The 17,953-nt window shown below is 41.9% G+C and overlaps 1 protein-coding gene across 2 annotated transcripts in view; it reads left to right on the top strand.

Moving 5' to 3' along the window:
- The window catches only part of PTH2R (parathyroid hormone 2 receptor), a 2,104,896-nt gene that overhangs the window by 1,319,454 nt on the left and 767,489 nt on the right, over positions 1 to 17,953 (top strand). For both annotated transcript variants that reach the window (XM_073558211.1, XM_073558212.1), the window contains one exon: positions 5,922 to 5,982. In XM_073558211.1, the coding sequence (XP_073414312.1) occupies positions 5,922 to 5,982 (61 nt within the window). The remainder of the gene's footprint in view (positions 1 to 5,921; positions 5,983 to 17,953) is intronic.

A 17,953-nucleotide genomic window follows, 5' to 3' on the forward strand; every position in this document is an offset into this window, starting at 1 on the left:
GTCTAAATGAAAAGAGACTGTATGGTAGGAGACCCAGGAAGACCCCACTTCTTACCCCGAGACATAAAAAAGCCAGGCTGGAGTTTGCCAAAACTTCCCTGAAAAAGCCTAAAATGTTTTGGAAGAATGTTCTCTGGTCAGATGAGACAAAAGTAGAGCTTTTTGGGCAAAGGCATCAACATAGAGTTTACAGGAGAAAAAAAGAGGCATTCAAAGAAAAAAACATGGTCCCTACAGTCAAACATGGCGGTGGTTCCCTGATGTTTTGGGGTTGCTTTGCTGCCTCTGGCACTGGACTGCTTGACCGTGTGCATGGCATTATGAAGTCTGAAGACTACCAACAAATTTTGCAGCATAATGTAGGGCCCAGTGTGAGAAAGCTGGGTCTCCCTCTGAGGTCATGGGTCTTCCAGCTGGACAATGACCCAAAACACACTTCAAAAAGCACTAGAAAATGGTTTGAGAGAAAGCACTGGAGACTTCTAAGGTGGCCAGCAATGAGTCCAGACCTGAATCCCATAGAACACCTGTGGAGAGATCTAAAAATGACAGTTTGGAGAAGGCACCCTTCTAATATCAGGGACCTGGAGCAATTTGCCAAAGAAGAATGGTCTAAAATTCCAGCAGAGCATTGTAAGAAACTCATTGATGGTTACCGGAAGCAGTTGGTCGCAGTTATTTTGGCTAAAGGTTGTGCAACCAAGTATTAGGCTGAGGGTGCCAATACTTTTGTCTGGCCCATTTTTGGAGTTTTGTGTGAAATGATCAATGTTTTGCTTTTTGCTGCATTCTCTTTTGTGTTTTTTCATTTCAGACAAATTAAATGAAGATAATAATACCAAAGAATTTGTGATTGCAATTATTTTCAGGAGGAAACTGATTATTATCTGACAAAATTGCAGGGATGTCAATACTTTTGGCCAAAACTGTATGTAGTATGTATTATGTAGTATGTATACTGTATGAAGGTTGTATATATGTAGTATGTATGTATATTGTATGAATGTAGTATATATGAAGTATGTATGTAGTATGTATGTATGTAGTATGTATGTTTTTTTTTTTTTTTTTTTTACATTCAACACATTAGCCGGATGATGGGACTACTACTGTCCCATCATTGGCTAATGTGTCAATCACTGTCATTGTAGCAGGCATAGCCCGATGGGACTTATAGTCCCATCGGACAATGCCTGCACACCCCGGCAGGCCCACACAGACCCCCGGCAGGCCCGTACAGACCCCCGGCAGCCCGTACAGACCCCCGGCAGGCCCGCACAGACCCCCGGCAGGCCCGCACAGACCCCCGAGAGGCCCATACAGACCCCGCCCACACACACAGACACGCACAGTGTCCACCCATGCACTGCCCACACTCTTCCCCCCTCCCGAACTGGATGTGCAAGTAAAGAAAGGGTTTATTTTCATTCCGATATTTGTGCCCCATTGACTTGCATGGGTTTCCGGTATCGGAATCAGCGATACCCGATACTTTTTGGGTATCGGTCCGATCCAATCCGATCCGATACTTCACGATATCGGATGGTATTGCTCAACACTAGTCCTGAGCCTTTGTGCTACCAGTAACATGGAAGCCCCTATATTTCCATTAACAGATTCAGAAGACACCCCCGAGGTATCCATTCACTATAATGAGGCAGCAGAGTTACTCTGGACTCCGTCTGGTCTCTGTTCAGTGTTGTCCTTCTTTTCAGATGTGCAAAACACTGTGGTCGACGGCACATCTTTGCAATCCTAAAAAGATGGATACCCCTGGGTCACATGCACTATGGCATCCACAGTGCCTCCATCTGCCTCATTATATAGAATCTTCCAATGGGGGTTCCATCTGAATCACATATTTCAGAGATTTACACGTAAACCCCGGCGTAAAAAAGAGTGCAGGATAGATGTGCGCCAAGTCTTACTGCCATCCTTATGAGGCAGAATGAACATATCAACAGCACGTGAAGAATTAGTTTTATTATTTTTTTATGCAGTTCCTCGTGTGGTATAAGTGATATGGAGACTTTATTCTTTGGGTCGGTGCAATTACAGTGATACTAGATTTATATCGTTATTATGTTTGGCTGCTGTCACTCGCTAAAAATGCTTTTCATTGCAAAAACTAGGTTTTGCATAACCATATTATGTGAGCTATAATTTTATCATGTTATGGCTCACAGAGTTGTGTGAGGGCTTGCTTTTTATGGGACGAGTTCACATTTTTATTGGTACCATTTTCAGACACATGACATTTTTTGATCGCTTTCTTTTCTGATTTTTGCGAGGTAGAATGACCAAAAACCAGCAATTTAGCATTTTTTTAAAATGTCATTCAGTGTGCGATAAAATTGATCAAGCAGTTTTAATCTTCAGGTCACTACAGTTACAGTGCTACCCTATTTATGTCTTTTTTCATGTTTTGGCGCTTTTACACAATTAAAACTATTTCACAGAAAAAATAATTATTTTTGCACCACTTTATTCTGAGTGCTATAACTTTTTTATATTTCTGCTGATGGAGCTGTTTACTAGCTTGTTTTTGTGGGACAAGATCACGGTTTCAGTGGTGCCATGTTTATTTATATTCTTTTTGAACGCATTTTATTCCACATTTTTCTTGGCAGTATGATGACAACGCATTGTTTTTTGCCTTGTTTTTTATTCATGGGTACAACCTATGTTTTTAATAATTTTTTTATATCTTTTTTTCATTTTTACAATTTTTTTAAGCTTTTTAACTTTCTCCATTATGGCACTTTCATTTTTTGCAGTCTGATCACTTGTGTAGCATAGGGATGCAAGAGCATCCCTGTACTATGTAATCTGTCAGCGCTTCACTGACAGACAAAGTTACTTCACCATGCTCTGAGCATAATCAAGCATCTTTGCTAGCTCTAGTGACCCAGATGTCACCATGATGACATTGTGTCACAATGGCAATGATCAAGGCCCCGCGATGATGTTGCAGGGTCTCTAATCCAAGGGCAGAAGGGCTCTTTGCTCTCTGTCTTCTCCCAAAATGCTGCAATTGAATTTGATCACAGCATTTAGAGGGTTAAAGTGCTGGAAGCAGTGTAGGACCGCTCCTGGAACTGAATGCTGGGTGTCAGCTATCAGAATCAGTTAAAACCCTGCAGTAACCGCATGATCACAGTCTTTGTGTGTGCAAAACTGACAGAATGTATATGTCCCAAAAGTCAATGATTACCAGGTCACAGGGACAAATGGATACGTCTCAGATGGGAAAGAGGTTAAAGTGGAGTAGAAGTGTGACACCATTGTTCTCAGGAGTGATCTGGGACTCAAACTCTTCCAGGCTTCTTCCCACATGCTCTTTTGCTCTCAAGGGCATCTGAGCATTAGGAATTGCTTGGATTGGGTAACACAAGCATCCGAGAATTTTAGTGCTCGCTCATCACTATTATTTATCCTTTTATTAGATATAAACATAATGGAGTTGATTTCCGAAGCTACAGTTGTGGCCAAAAGTATTGACACCCCTGCAATTCTGTCAGATAATACTCAATTTCTTCCTGAAAATTATTGCAAACAAAAATTCTTTGCTATTTTTATCTTCATTTAATTTGTCTTAAATGAAAAAACACAAAAAGAATTGTCCTAAAGCCAAATTGGATATAATTCCACACCAAACATAAAAAAGAGGGTGGACAAAAGTATTGGCACTGTTCGAAAAATCATGTGATGCTTCTCTAATTTGTGTAATTAACAGCACCTGTAACTTACCTGTGGCACCTAACAGGTGTTGGCAATAACTAAATCACACTTGCAGCCAGTTGACATGGATTAAAGTTGACTCAACCTCTGTCCTGTGTCCTTGTGTGTACCACATTGAGCATGGAGAAAAGAAAGAAGACCAAAGAACTGTCTGAGGACTTGAGAAACCAAATTGTGAGGAAGCATGAGCAATCTCAAGTTTACAAGTTCATCTCCAAAGACCTGAATGTTCCTGTGTCTACCATGTGCAGTGTCATCAAGAAGTTTAAAGCCCCTGGCACTGTGGCTAACCTCCCTAGATGTGGATAGAAAAGAAAAATTGACAAGAGATTTCAATGCAAGATTGTGCAGATGTTTGATAAAGAACCTTGACTAAATCCAAACAAGTTCAAGCTGCCCTGCAGTCCGAGGGTACAACAGTGTCAACCCGTACTATCCGTCGGCGTCTGAATGAAAAGGGACTGTATGGTAGGAGACCCAGGAAGACCCCACTTCTTACCCCGAGACATAAAAAAGCCAGGCTGGAGTTTGCCAAAACTTACCTGAAAAAGCCTAAAACGTTTTGGAAGAATATTCTCTGGTCACATGAGACAAAAGTGGAGCTTTTTGGGCAAAGGCATCAACATAGAGTTTACAGGAGATAAAAAGAGGCATTCAAAGAAAAGAACACGGTCCCTACAGTCAAACATGGCGGAGGTTCCCTGATGTTTTGGGGTTGCTTTGCTGCCTCTGGCACTGGACTGCTTGACCATGTGCATGGCATTATGAAGTATGAAGACTACCAACAAATTTTGCAGCATGATATAGGGCCCAGTGTGAGAAAGCTGGGTCTCCCTCTGAGGTCATGGGTCTTCCAGCAGGACAATGACCCAAAACACACTTCAAAAAGCACTAGAAAATGGTTTGAGAGAAAGCACTGGAGACTTCTAAGGTGGCCAGCAATGAGTCCAGATGTGAATCCCATAGAATACCTGTGGAGAGATCTAAAAATGGCAGTTTGGAGAAGGCACCCTTCAAATATCAGGGACCTGGAGCAGTTTGCCAAAGAAGAATGGTCTAAAATTCCAGCAGAGCATTGTAAGAAGCTCATTGATGGTTACTGGAAGTGGTTGGTCGCAGTTATTTTGGCTAAAGGTTGTGCAACCAAGTATTAGGCTGAGGGTGCCAATACTTTTGTCTGGCCCATTTTTGGAGTTTTGTGTGAAATGATCAATGTTTTTCTTTTTGCTTCATTCTCTTTTGTGTTTTTTCATTTAAGACAAATTAAATGAAGATAATAATACCAAATAATTTGTGTTTGCAATCATTTTCAGGAAGAAACTGAGTATTATCTGACAGAATTGCAGGGATGTCAATACTTTTGGCCACAACTGTATATGACCTTGAAATTTAGCTTAATTGGTGTGAATTCATGTTTTGTACACATTTAGTATGTATTGAAGACATTTTAGTCATCATTTCGTGAAGAGTGGGGAAAGGGTTGTGATCAGAATCAAAATCATGTAAGCAAAAACTGCAACAAAATTTGATCTAACTTTGCATACCAAAATAATCCACCTACATGTGGTATGAACTTTGACTAGATAGTCTAAATATGCACTAGATTTATCCAACAGAATGACACACTGTAATAAATCTGGCACATTTTAAGACTGTATAGTGTAAGTTTGCACTCTCTAAAGTTTAGACAGCTTCAGCAAATTAATCGCAGTGCCTAATTTAATACAAAATATTGGTGCAGATGTCATTTTTTCATCATTATGATAACATTATATCTTTAAAGATATACAATAACATTTACATTTAGTAGAAATTATTTGCCAGAATTTCTTAAGCTATTTTCTAAGAGAGTATTTGTTAGAATTTTTGCTTCTTTGGAATAACACTCTAATGTGACACATAATGAAGTATGTCTCAAAATGTTATGTTAATTTTGTAAAGAATAAATAGGACAGAAAAAAACTCCTCTGTATACCTCCATATGAATTTAGAAGCATACAAAGGTACAATTAAGCCCCTTTCAATTCTATTAAAAGCCCATTATGGATCGGGAATAAGTAGCAGTGAAATGCGACATTGTGAAGACCGCCAAAATGTTAATTCATAATGGGTAAAATAGAACAGAAAGCAAATATATTGAATAATCCCATCTATCTTATTCTACTTTCTCTGCATTGTAGGTTTCCCAGCTGTATTTGTAATAGTGTGGGCAGTGGTCCGTGCTACATTAGCAGATGCAAGGTAAGATATAGCACTGTATGGAAATATAGAAAAATAATGTTCTGTGCTCAATCAAATATAGACTGTGTATAAAAGCCATTTCTTTAGAAGCATTGTCCATTTTGGATCACTAAATGACTGAGAGATATATTTCACAACACTAAATGTAAATGTATTCACTGTCCCTTTCTATGTATTCTGCAGTTATTAAAGACTACAATGTTTTCAGAATCTGGCAATTATTGCATTTCTATCCCTCTATTAGCTCTCAGTTTACTGGGCAATTATGTGTTAGTAAGATATAATAGTAGGAACCCCTGTGGTTTTATCTATTGCAAGTGTATTTTTAACAATGTCTTAGAGACAATTCTGCAATTCTGCCATAATGATCTTTAAACCTACTCTGTTTTTCATGTTTGTTAAAGCATGACACGGTTACTAACCTTTCGAAAAGCCTTTGTATTAACTGCAATGATGAACACGTACACGACTGAAAAAGGAAAAACATTTAGTTAAAAGTTAGGGATGAGCGAGTATTCTCCTTAGGATTCGGTACTCGGCAGGTAATGAGGTACTCGCGGTGCTCGAATCCTAGCGAGTAAATTTCACTACTCGACTCGCAATATTCGGATCTCCGCCGGCATGTGTTAGCCAGTCACAGTAAAGCCACCGCCTTCTTTGTTGTGGCATTACTGTGATTGGCTGGCCACGCAGCATCACTGTATCCCTGTAGAGTGGTCGCATCAACTGATGCGGCTGTTCTCCACGGGAGATCGACGTGGGACCCTCGTTATTAATGGGATTATGGCGGAAAGGTGAGCATAGGTTGCTTTATTATTTTATGTTTATTACAGGTGATCGATGGCTTAGCGGGATTATGTGTGTGCGGTGAGTACCTACTCTATGTTATGTGTTGTATGCTATGTGTATGTACTGTATGTTATATGTTGTATGTTCTGTATGTCTTTTTTTTTTTACATTCATCACCACATTAGGTGGATGATGGGAATAGCAAAAAATAGTAGAAAAGAGCAGCACTCACCGGGTAGTGTAGTCAAGGCTTTATTACAAAACATATCAGCGGGAGAACGGGTGCAAAAAGGAGATAGCAATGATGATCGTTTCGCGCGGCAAAGGTGCTTCCACAGGTTACACTATTTTTTGCTATGTGGATTAGCTTATTTTCCATGAATGTGCACCTAAGGGTAAGACAGTTGTATTGCCGGCTGCGTCTCTTTTATACACGTATGATGGTTCAGATGTGTGGACTATTGTGATGGTGCTCACCTTCTATTTCTGGACTTTGTATGGATGATGGGAATACTACTTTCCCATCATCCACTAATGCTGTCACTGTAGCGAGCATAGCCGGATGGAACAAGTAGTCCCATCGGATGATGCCCGCACAGCCCACACAGTCCGCACAGGCCCCGCACACACACACAGCCCCACAGACCCCCGCACACATTCTCCACGCACACATAGTCTCTGCTTAAACATTCTTTGTCCATTACTCGCATTTCCCATAGACTTACATTGGACTTGCTACTCATTATGAGTACCCGAGTATTAGGAGCTACTCGTAACGAGTACAGCTAGTCCAAGTATTTCACTACTCGCTCATCCCTATCTATCACATTTTCCAATAAATCCTAAGGCATAGTAATTTTATCAATCAACCTGGGCTGCAGAATGGACCTCAGGATGTAATTTTGTATTGATTTTTAATGACAGTATTGTCTAGGTAAGGAAATGTATCATTCCATGAAAAAAGGAGGGTTTCCTTATTTTGTATCTATCATCTAGCAAAACAGAAAATGCACAAATCATCAGCAGATGTAACATCAATGTGCTTAACCCTTTCCGGAGGTTAGATGTACCCAGTGTGTCTTGGTTGAGAATGACTTCCCGACCTTGGATATGTTGAGTATGTCATGGCAATTTGGAACGCACAGGAGCTGTGGATGTGTGATCGCCCCAAGGTATTCAGCTAATATCATAGCCGACAACAGGCTTTCACTGTCAGGAGTGTTGCCCGCACTGCTTCTGGAAGTTTAACCAACTAAAATGCTAGGAATCTATATCAATTCTAGAATTTAGAAGGAAGGGAGAAGGACGGACTCTCTTTCCTTTCTGATCAACACCCACACGACTTCATCGAGTGGGTCCGATCATTGCCTTGGTGACCCGAATTTGTCATTATGACATCTGGGTCATCAGACTACTGAAAGCCCCTTAGACCATATGCTGAGCACGGTCTAAGGGGCCTATGTCAGTGCAGCACTGACAGTTATAAACCATGGCAATTTTTTGTGCATTGCAATGGTTTAAAGCAGCGATAAGGCACACGAAAATGAAAGTACCATAGAAGAACTAAAGGCCCCGTCTCACTAAGCGACTTACCAGCGATCCCGACACCGATATCAAGGTGTCAGGATCGCTAGTAAGTCGCTATGTGATCGCTGGTGAGCTGTCACACAGACAGCTTCACCAGTGATCAGCACAGCGATGCCGAGCGCCCAGCATCGCTGGCCATCCTGTAAAAAATAGAATCAAAATAAAAAATATAGTTATTCTCACCTTCCGATGTCCCGCGCAGTCTTCCGGCCTCTCTCCACGCTCCGGTCCCAGTGATCCTTTGCATGAATGACCGCGAGATGTCACGGTCTCGCGGGATAACAAAGTCTCGCGGTCATTCGTGCAAAGGATCACTGGGAGCGGAGCGTGGAGAGAGGCCGGAAGACTGCGCGGGATATCGGAAGGTGAGATAAGTAAAAAAGTAAAAAAAATTGAAAAAGTATTTTTAAAAAATTACAAAAGAATACAAACAAAATAAACATATATTTTAGCCATGAATCTGTAGTTTTATGTAAAAAATAAATAAAGTATGCAAGTTTGGTATCGCGCAATCCGAAAAGACATGCCCCATAAAACTGTCACACTAGTATACCCCTTCAATGCACACCGTAAAAAAAAATTAAAAAGGGGGCAAAAAACTATGCTTTTTCATCATACCGCCAAACAAAAAGTGGAATAAAGTATGTTAAGAAAGATGAAAGTAAATAAAAATGGTATCGCGGAATGCTTCACTTTGTCCTGCAAAAACAAGCTGTCATTAGTGGAAAAATAAAAAAGCTACAGGTCTCAGAATAACAGCGAGGCCAAAAAAAATCATTTTTTCTATAAAATATCTTTTATTGTGTAAAAGCGCCCAAACATAAAAAAAATTAAATGTAGTATCAGTATAATTGTACTAACCTGAAGAATAAAACTACCTTATTAATTTTACTACACGCAGAACGGCATTAAAAAAGCAAAAATACTATTCATGAATTCCTGGTTTTTGTTCATTCTGCCTCCCAAGAACTGGAATGGAAAGCTATAGAAAAACTTTACGTGCCCGAAAATGGTGCCAATTAAAATTACATCTCTTCCCTTACATGACTCTGTCAGCCAACATATGGAAAAATTATAGCTTCAAAATATGGCATGTTTTAGTGTGTGACAGCAGCCAAACAGAATAAAAACTTTAAATCTGGTATCACTGTAATCACACCGACACACACAAAGAACGGCATAAAAAATTAATAAAACTGATTCTTCACCTGCAGTTGATTTTTTTCATTCTGCCTCCCAAAGATTGAGGCTGTGTGCCCACGTAGCGATTTTTAAGCGTTTTTGCCGCGACTTTCGGCGCGAAAGCGCTGCGAAAACGTTTAAAAATCGTGTACAGAACGCCCCCCATGCATTCCTATGGCATTCCGCACATGCTGTGCTAATGCTGCGCTTTTTTCCGCGGCAGAAAAGCATCACGGAAAAAATCGCAGCATGATCATTCTTTTGTGCGGAATCGCAAAGAATTGCCGCGATTCCGCACCCATAGGAATGCATGAGAATCGCTTACTTCCCGCATGTGGCTATGCCCACCATGCGGGAAGTTAAGCGTCTCATGTGCGGTTGGTACCCACGGTGTGGAGGAGAGGAGACTGTCCTCCAGGCCCTGGGTACCATACCCCTGTAAAAAAAAGAATAAAAAAATAAAAAATCGGGGTATATTTACCTTCCGGCGTCACGTGCTGCATTCCCGACCTAAGCGTTCCCAGTAATGCCTTGCGGCAAGGCCCTGTAATGACGTAGTCTCGCGTGACTCTAGCGGTCTCGCGAGATCACTAAAGCAATGCGAGACTACGTCAGCACAGGTCTCGCAAGGCATTACTGGGAACGCTGTGGCCCGGGATGGCAGCGTGGGATGCCGGAAGGTAAATATATCCCGATTTTTTTTATTTTTTTTAGCATTTTAACATTCTGTCTTTTACTATTGATGCTGCATAGGCGGCCTCAATAGTAAAAACCTGGTCACACTTGTCAAACACTATGTTTGACGAGTGTGACCAACCTGTCAATCACTTTCCAAGCGATGCTTCAAATCGCTTGGAAAGTGCTTGAATATCGCACGCGAAAATCGCGGCAAAATCGCGATCATAATCGCGGTAAAATCGCGGTGAAATGGCGCAGAAAAAAATGCGTGATTTCTGGGAAGGAGTCCGGTTTTTAGTGAGCGTTTTAAAACGCTACGTGGGCACATAGCCTGAAGAAAGTTTTGGTGCACATTGATCCATACATTGTTTCTGGAAGACACCGATGAAGTCAAACTTGTCAATATACCTGTAGATAATTTCAAGAAAGGGTATAATTTCCAAAATGGGATCATTTTAGGGGGGATCCTGCTCTTCTAGCACTTAGAAGCTCTGTAAATAAAGTCTGAAAACTATTTTAGGAAAATCTGCGCTCCAGGAGGCAAACAGCTCTTGGCCGCTTTCAAGTCTGGACACATGTCTAAGCAGTACTGTACAGCCACATGTGGGTTATTTCTACATTTATCAGAAGTTGGGTGAAAAATTTTGGTGCCATTTTTAGACATTTACCCATTTAAAAATGTAAAATCGAGGGCTAAAACAAAATGTTGGCGTTAAAATTGTATTTATTTTTTTCTTCATTGCCCAATAATATAAAATTCTGTGACACACCTGTGATGTCAATATTATTACTGCACCCCTGGCTGAATTCATTGAGAGGTGTAGTTTGTAAAATGGGGTCACTTATGAGAGTTTATGCTGTTCTAGTACTTAAGGACCGCTCCCAGTGAATCATGACACCCTCAAACTATGAGAGTAAAATCTGCAGTGTAATATGGTGCTCTTTCCCTTATGAGCTTTCCACAGTGCCTTAAAAGTATTTTCCAATTTCATGTAGGGTATTGGCATACTCAGGAGAAAATTTTACAACAAACTGAGGTCCATTTTTTTTTCCTACTAGCTCATTTTAGTAGTAAAAGTGTAATTATTTATTTACTGCCCAATAGACTAAAATTCTGTGAGGAACATGTGGTGTCAAAATGATCACTGCACCCCTAGTTTGTAAAATAAGTTCACTAATGGGGGATTCTGCTTTTCAGGCACCTCAGGGACTATGTCAATGGGACATGGCACCTTCAAACTTTTCCAGCAAAATCAGAACTCTTAACCCCTTCACTACCAAGGGTGGTTTGCCCGTTAACTCCCGGGCCAATTTTTACAATTCTGACCACTGTCCCTTTATGAGGTAATAACTCTGAAACGCTTCCATGGATCTCGGTGATTCTGACATTGTTTTCTTATGACATATTGTACTTAATGTTAGTGGTAAAATTTCATTCAAATAACTTGTGATAATTTGTGAAAAAAACAGAAATTTGGCGAAAATTTAGAAAATTTTGCAATTTTCCAAATTTGAATTTTTATGCCCTTAAATCACAGAGATAGGGCACACAAAAACTTAATAAGTAACATTTCCCACATGTTTACTTTACATCAGCACAATTTTGGAACCAAAATTTTTTTTGATAGGAAGTTATAAGGGTTAAAAGTTGACCAGCGATTTCTCCTTTTTGCAACACCATTACATTTGAAGCCACTTTGAGGGGTCAATATGATAGAAAATACCCAAAAGTGACACCATTCTAAAAACTGCACCCCTTAAGGTGCTCAAAACCACATTCAAGAAGTTTATTAACCCTTCAGGTGCTTCACAGGAATTTTTTGAATATTTAAAAAAATGAACATTTAACTTTTTTTCACAAAAGCAAATTTCAGGTTCAATTTTTTTTATTTTACCAAGGGTAACAGGAGAAATTGGACTGCAAAAGTTATTGTGCAATTTGTCCTGAGTACGCTGATACCTGATATGTGGGGGGAACCACTGTTTCGGTGCATGGCAGAGCTCAGAAGAGAAGGAGCGCCGTTTGACTCTTTCAATGCAAAATTGGCTGGAATTCAGATCGGACGCCATGTCACGTTTGGAGAGCCCCTGATGTACCGAAACAGTGGAAAGCCCCCACAAGTGACCCCATTTTGGAAACTCTGTCCCCAAGGAACTTATCTAGATATGTGGTGACAACTTTGAACCCACAAGGGCTTTACAGAAGTTTATAACGTACAGTGGTACAATTAAAAAAATCATATTTTTTCCACAAAAATGATCTTTTCACCCCCAAATTTTATTTTCCCAAAGGTAAAAGGACCCTAAAAGTTATTGTGCAATTTGTCCTGAATACGCTGATACCCCATATGTGGGTGTAAACGACTATTTGGGCGCATGGCAGAGCTCGGAAGGGAAGCAGCGCCATTTGACATTTTTGGCTGGAATTGAGATCGCGTTTGGAAAGCCCCTGATGTGCCAAAACAGTGGAAACCCCCCACAAATGATACCATTTTGGAAACTAGACCCCCCAAGGAACTTATCTAGATGTGTCGTGAGCACTTTGAACCCCCCAGTGCTTCACAGAAGTTTATAATGCCCGGGTGTGAAAATAAAAAAATCGTATTTTTTCCACAAACATGATCTTTAGTCCCCAATTTTTTTATTTTCCCAAGGGTACCAGGAGAAAATGGACCCAAAAAGTTGTTCCCAATTTGTCCTGAGTACGCTGATAACCCATATGTGTGAGAAAAATACTGCATGTGCACACGTCGGGGCTCGGAAGGGAAGTAGTGACGTTTTGGAATGCAGACTTTGATGGAATGGTCTGCGGGTGTCATGTTGGCTTTGGAAAGCCCCTGATGTACCTAAACAGTGGAAACCCCCCAAAAAATTACACCATTTTGGAAACTAGACCCCCTGAGGAACTTATCTAGATGTGTGGGAGCACTTTGAACCCCCAAGGGATTCACAGAAGTTTATAATGCCCGGGCGTGAAAATAAAAAAATCGTATTTTTTCTACAAACATGATCATTTAGTCCCCAATTTTTTTCTTTTCCCGAGGGTACCAGGAGAAATTGGACCTCAAAAGTTGTTGTCCAATTTTTCCTGAGGAGGCTGATACCCCATATGTGGGGGTAAAACACTGTTTGCGCGCATGGCAGAGCTTGGAAGGGAAGGAGCACCATTTGACTTTTTCAGCGCAGAATTGGCTGGAATTGAGATCAGATGCCATGTTGCATTTGGAGAGCACCTGATGTGCCTAAACAGTGGAAACCCCCAATTCTAACTCCAACCCTAACCCCAACACACCCCTAACCCTAATCTCAACACTAACCCTAGCCCTAGCCCTAACCCTAGCCCTATAGCCCTAACCCTAAACCTAATGGGAAAATGGAAATAAATACATTTTTTTAATTTTATTATTTTTCCCTAACTAAGAGGGTGATAACGGGGGGTTTGATTTACTATTTATGGCGGTTTTTATATTTGGCAGCTGTCACACGCTAAAAGACGCTTTTTATTGTAAAAATAGTTTTTGCATCACCACATATTGAGAGCTATAATTTTTCCATATTTTGACCCACTGAGTCATGTGAGGTCTTATTTTTTGTGGGACGAGTTGACATTTTTATTGGTATCATTTTTGGGCTTTTTATTCCGATTTTTGGGACGCAGAATGAACAAAAACCAGCGTTTCATTATTTTCTTTTGGGGGGTGCGCTCACACCGTTCCACATGCGGTAAAATTGATAAAGCGGTTTTGTTCTTTGGGTCAGTACGGTTACAGCGATACCTCATTTATGTTGTTTTTTATGTTTTGGCGCTTTTATGTAATGAAAACAATTTTACATAAAAAATAATTATTTTTGCATCGCTTTATTCTGCGAGCTATAACTTTTTTATTTTTTCGCTGATGACGCTGTGTGGCAGCTCGTTTTTTGCAGGATAAGATGACATTTTCAGTGGTACCAGGGATATTTATATGAATCTTTTTGATCGTGCGTTACTGCACTTTTTGTACGGCAGTGTGATAATAAATCATTATTTTTTGCTTCGTTTTTTATTTTTATTTTGTAAGGGGTTCACTAAAGGGGTTAACTAATGGGACAGTTTTATAGGGCGGGTCGTTACGGATGCGGTGATACCAAATATGTGTACTTTTATTGTTTTTTTTTTATTTCCAAAAAATGAATTTATTAGGGAATATTTTTTTATTTTTTTTTTTATTTAGCGATATTTTAAAATTATTTTTACCCTTTTTTTTGTAAGCTTTATTACATTGTCCCAGGTGGGACATCACTGTCCTGTGGCAGATCGCTGATCTGTCACATCACAGGCTGTGACAGATCAGTAATCTGTCACAGGCACTACACAGGCTTCCTCCTTGCCTGCGCTTTGCAGGCATGAGGAAGCCAGCTCCCTGCAGGCCCCCGAAGGTCCCCGCCGCCATATTGGATCCGGGGACCTGCAGGGAAGGAGACCCCTGCAGCAGTGCTGAACATTGCGCTGCTGTGGGGGGCTCAGGGAAGCACGGAGGGAGCCCCCTCCTTGCCGATGCTTCCCTTTAACCCCCGGTACACCGCGATCGTGTTTGATCACGGTGTGCCAGGGGTTAACGTGTCGGGGGCGGTCCATGACCGCCCCTGACACATTGTTCCGGGTGTCAGCTGTGATAATCAGCTGACACCCGGCCACGATCAGCTGCGCTCACCAAGTGGGCGCCGCTGATCGCTATGACATAATATTCCTTCCATGGGAATTAGGTCCCAGGGCACATGGACAGAATATTACGTCAATTGTAGGAAAGGGTTTAAATGGTGATTCTTCCCCTCTTAGGTTTGTACTGTGCCTCAAAGGAAGTTTTTGACCACATATGGCTATCAGTGTACTCAGGAGAATTTGTACAACAAATTTTGTGGTACATTTTCTCCCTCTCTCCCTGTGAAAATGAAAACATCTAGAGCTAAAAGTTCATTTTTGTGGGAAACATTAGATTTTTTTATTTTAACTGCCCTACCTTACAAATAGAGATGAGCAAATATTTCAATGTTTGGTTCTGAACTCATGCCCCTCCAAGTGCAACAAGTAGAAGCGTTACTGGGGCGATATCAGTCTGTTTTTGCAAATCATGAGGATGACTTCCACTGCACCACGGCAATCACTCATGAGATACCAACGGGGATACCACACCCATTCGAGAGCGTTATCGGCAGATTCCCCCTCAGGAAGTAAGAGAAATGCTTGGTCAGATGTTACAGGCGGGTGCCATTATAGAAATCCAGAGTCCGTAGGCAGCTCCCATTGTGTTGGTGCGGAAAAAGGACGGACACTGAGGTTCTATGTAGACTACTGTATTGTACGGGACTCATACCCTCTGCCCCGGATTGAGGAATCTTTATCAGCATTGGTGAAGGCCAAATTCTTCTCGACGCTGGATCTTGCCAGTGGCTACTAGCAAGTGCCCATGTCAGTATAGGATCGGGCGAAGATGTCCTTTTTACTACCCATGGGCCTCTTTGAGTTCAACAGGATGCTGTTCGGCCTGGTCAATGCCCCCGGTGCGTTCTAACGACTGATGGAGAGGTGTCTAGGTGATTTCAACTTTGAGGCCACACTCATCTATCTGGATGACATCATAGTATACGCTACCTCATTTGAAAGTCATCTGCGGAGACTAGAGCAAGTGTTGAGCCGTTTATTATCATTATTATTATTTATTTATAAAACACCATTGGTTCCATGGTGCTGTACATACGAAGAGGTTACATACGAATTACAGATATCACTTACAGTAAACAAACTAACAATCACAGACTGATATAGAGGGGAGAGAGGACCCTGCCCTTTTGGGCTTACATGCTACAGGATGGTGGGGAAGGAGACAGTAGGTTGGGGGGTTGCAGAAGCTCTAGTGATTATGAGGAGGTAGCTCCAGTAGTGGTGAGGAGGCAGCGGGGATCATTGCAGGCTGTAGGCTTTCCTAAAGAGGTGGGTTTTCAGGTTCCGTCTGAAGGATCCAAGTGTGGATGATAGCCAGACGTGTTGGGGCAGGTAATTCCAGAGGATGGGGCTATTCGGGAGAAGTCTTGGAGGTGGTTGGGTGAGGAGCGAATAAGTGTGGAGGAGAGAAGGAGGTCTTGGGAGGACTGGAGGTTACATGAGGGGAAGTATCAGGAGACAGGTTGTAGATGGCCTTGTAGGTCAGTATTAGTAATTTGAATTGGATACACTGAGGGAATGGGAGCCAGTGAAGAGATTTGCAGAGGGGAGAAGCAGAGGAGTAGCGAGGAGAGAGATGAATTAGTCGGGTGGGAGAGTTGAGGATGGACTGGAGAGGTGCAAGGGTGTTAGCAGGGAGGCCACAGAAAAGGATGTTGCAGTAGTTGAGGCAGGAGATGATGAGGGCATGCACAAGTAGTTTAGTAGATTGATGGTTGAGGAAGGGATGGATTCTGGAGATATTTTTGAGCTGGAGGCGACAGGAGGTAGAAAGAGCTTGGATGTGCAGTTTGAAGGACAGGGCAGAGTCAAGGGTTACTCCGAGGCAGCGGACCTCCGCTACGGGGGAAAGCGTGATGTTGTCAATTGTTATAGAAAGGTCGGGTAAGGAAGATCTGTGGGATGGGGGAAAGATGATTAGTTCAGATTTGTCCACATTGAGTTTGAGGAAGCTAGAGGAGAAGAAGGAGAATATGGCTGATAGACACTCTGGGATTCTGGAGAGCAGAGAGGTGACGTCTGGGCCAGAGAGGTAGATCTGAGTATCATTGGCATAAAGGTGGTACTGGAATCCATGGGACTTTATGAGTTGCCCCAGGCCAAGTGTATAAATTGAGAAGAGTAGGAGTCCTAGAACAGAGCCTTGGGGGACTCCAACAGAGAGAGAGTGGAATGAGGAGGTAGTGTGGGGGTGGGAGATGCTGAATGTGCAGTTGGAAAGGTATAAGGAGATCCAGGATAGGGCAAGGTCTCTGATGCCAAAGGAGGAGAGGATCTGTAGTAGGAGGCAGTGGTCAACTGTGTCGAAAGCAGAGGACAGGTCTAGAAGGAGGAGTATAGAGTTTTGTCCGTTAGATTTGGCTGTAAGTAGGTCATTGGTAATTTTGGTCAGGGCTGTCTCAGTGGAATGATGGGGACGGAAGCCAGATAGTAGATTATTAAAGAGCAAGTTAGATGAGAGGTGGGAGGAAAGTTCAGCGTGGACATGCTGCTCAAGGAGTTTAGAAGCGAATGGGAGCAGCGATATTGGGCGATAGCTGGACGTGTCTGTTGGATCGAGGGTTGGCTTTTTAAGGATAGGTGTGATTGTGGCATGTTTGAAAGCAGAAGGGAAGGTACCAGAAGTTAGTGATAGGTTGAAGAGGTGGGTTAGGGATGGGATAAGAGTGGTGGTGATGTTGGGGAGGAGGTGGGATGGGATCGGGTCAAGTGCACAAGTGGTGAGGTGTAATTTGGAGAGAAGATGAGCAAGCTCCCCTTCAGTGATGTTAGATAAGGAGGTTATGGGGTTTGGGCATTGGTCTGGTATGCAAAGGGGTTGTGGTGGTTGAGCAATAAAGACTTGCTGTGTTTAGTCTATCTTGTTTTTGAAGTGTGCGGCAAAGTCCTCAGCAGAGATTAGGGAAGTTGGAGGGGGCAGTTGTGGGGGCGGAGGAGGGAGGTAAAAGTATTGAACAACTGTTTGGGGTTGTGGGATAAGGAAGATAAAAAGGATGTAAAGTAGGCCTGTTTAGCAGAGGTGAGGGCAGCCAA

The sequence above is a fragment of the Dendrobates tinctorius genome, unplaced genomic scaffold (genome assembly GCF_039654945.1).
Source record: "Dendrobates tinctorius isolate UK_male_01 unplaced genomic scaffold, ASM3965494v1 ptg000254l, whole genome shotgun sequence".
Taxonomy (NCBI): Eukaryota; Metazoa; Chordata; class Amphibia; order Anura; family Dendrobatidae; genus Dendrobates; species Dendrobates tinctorius.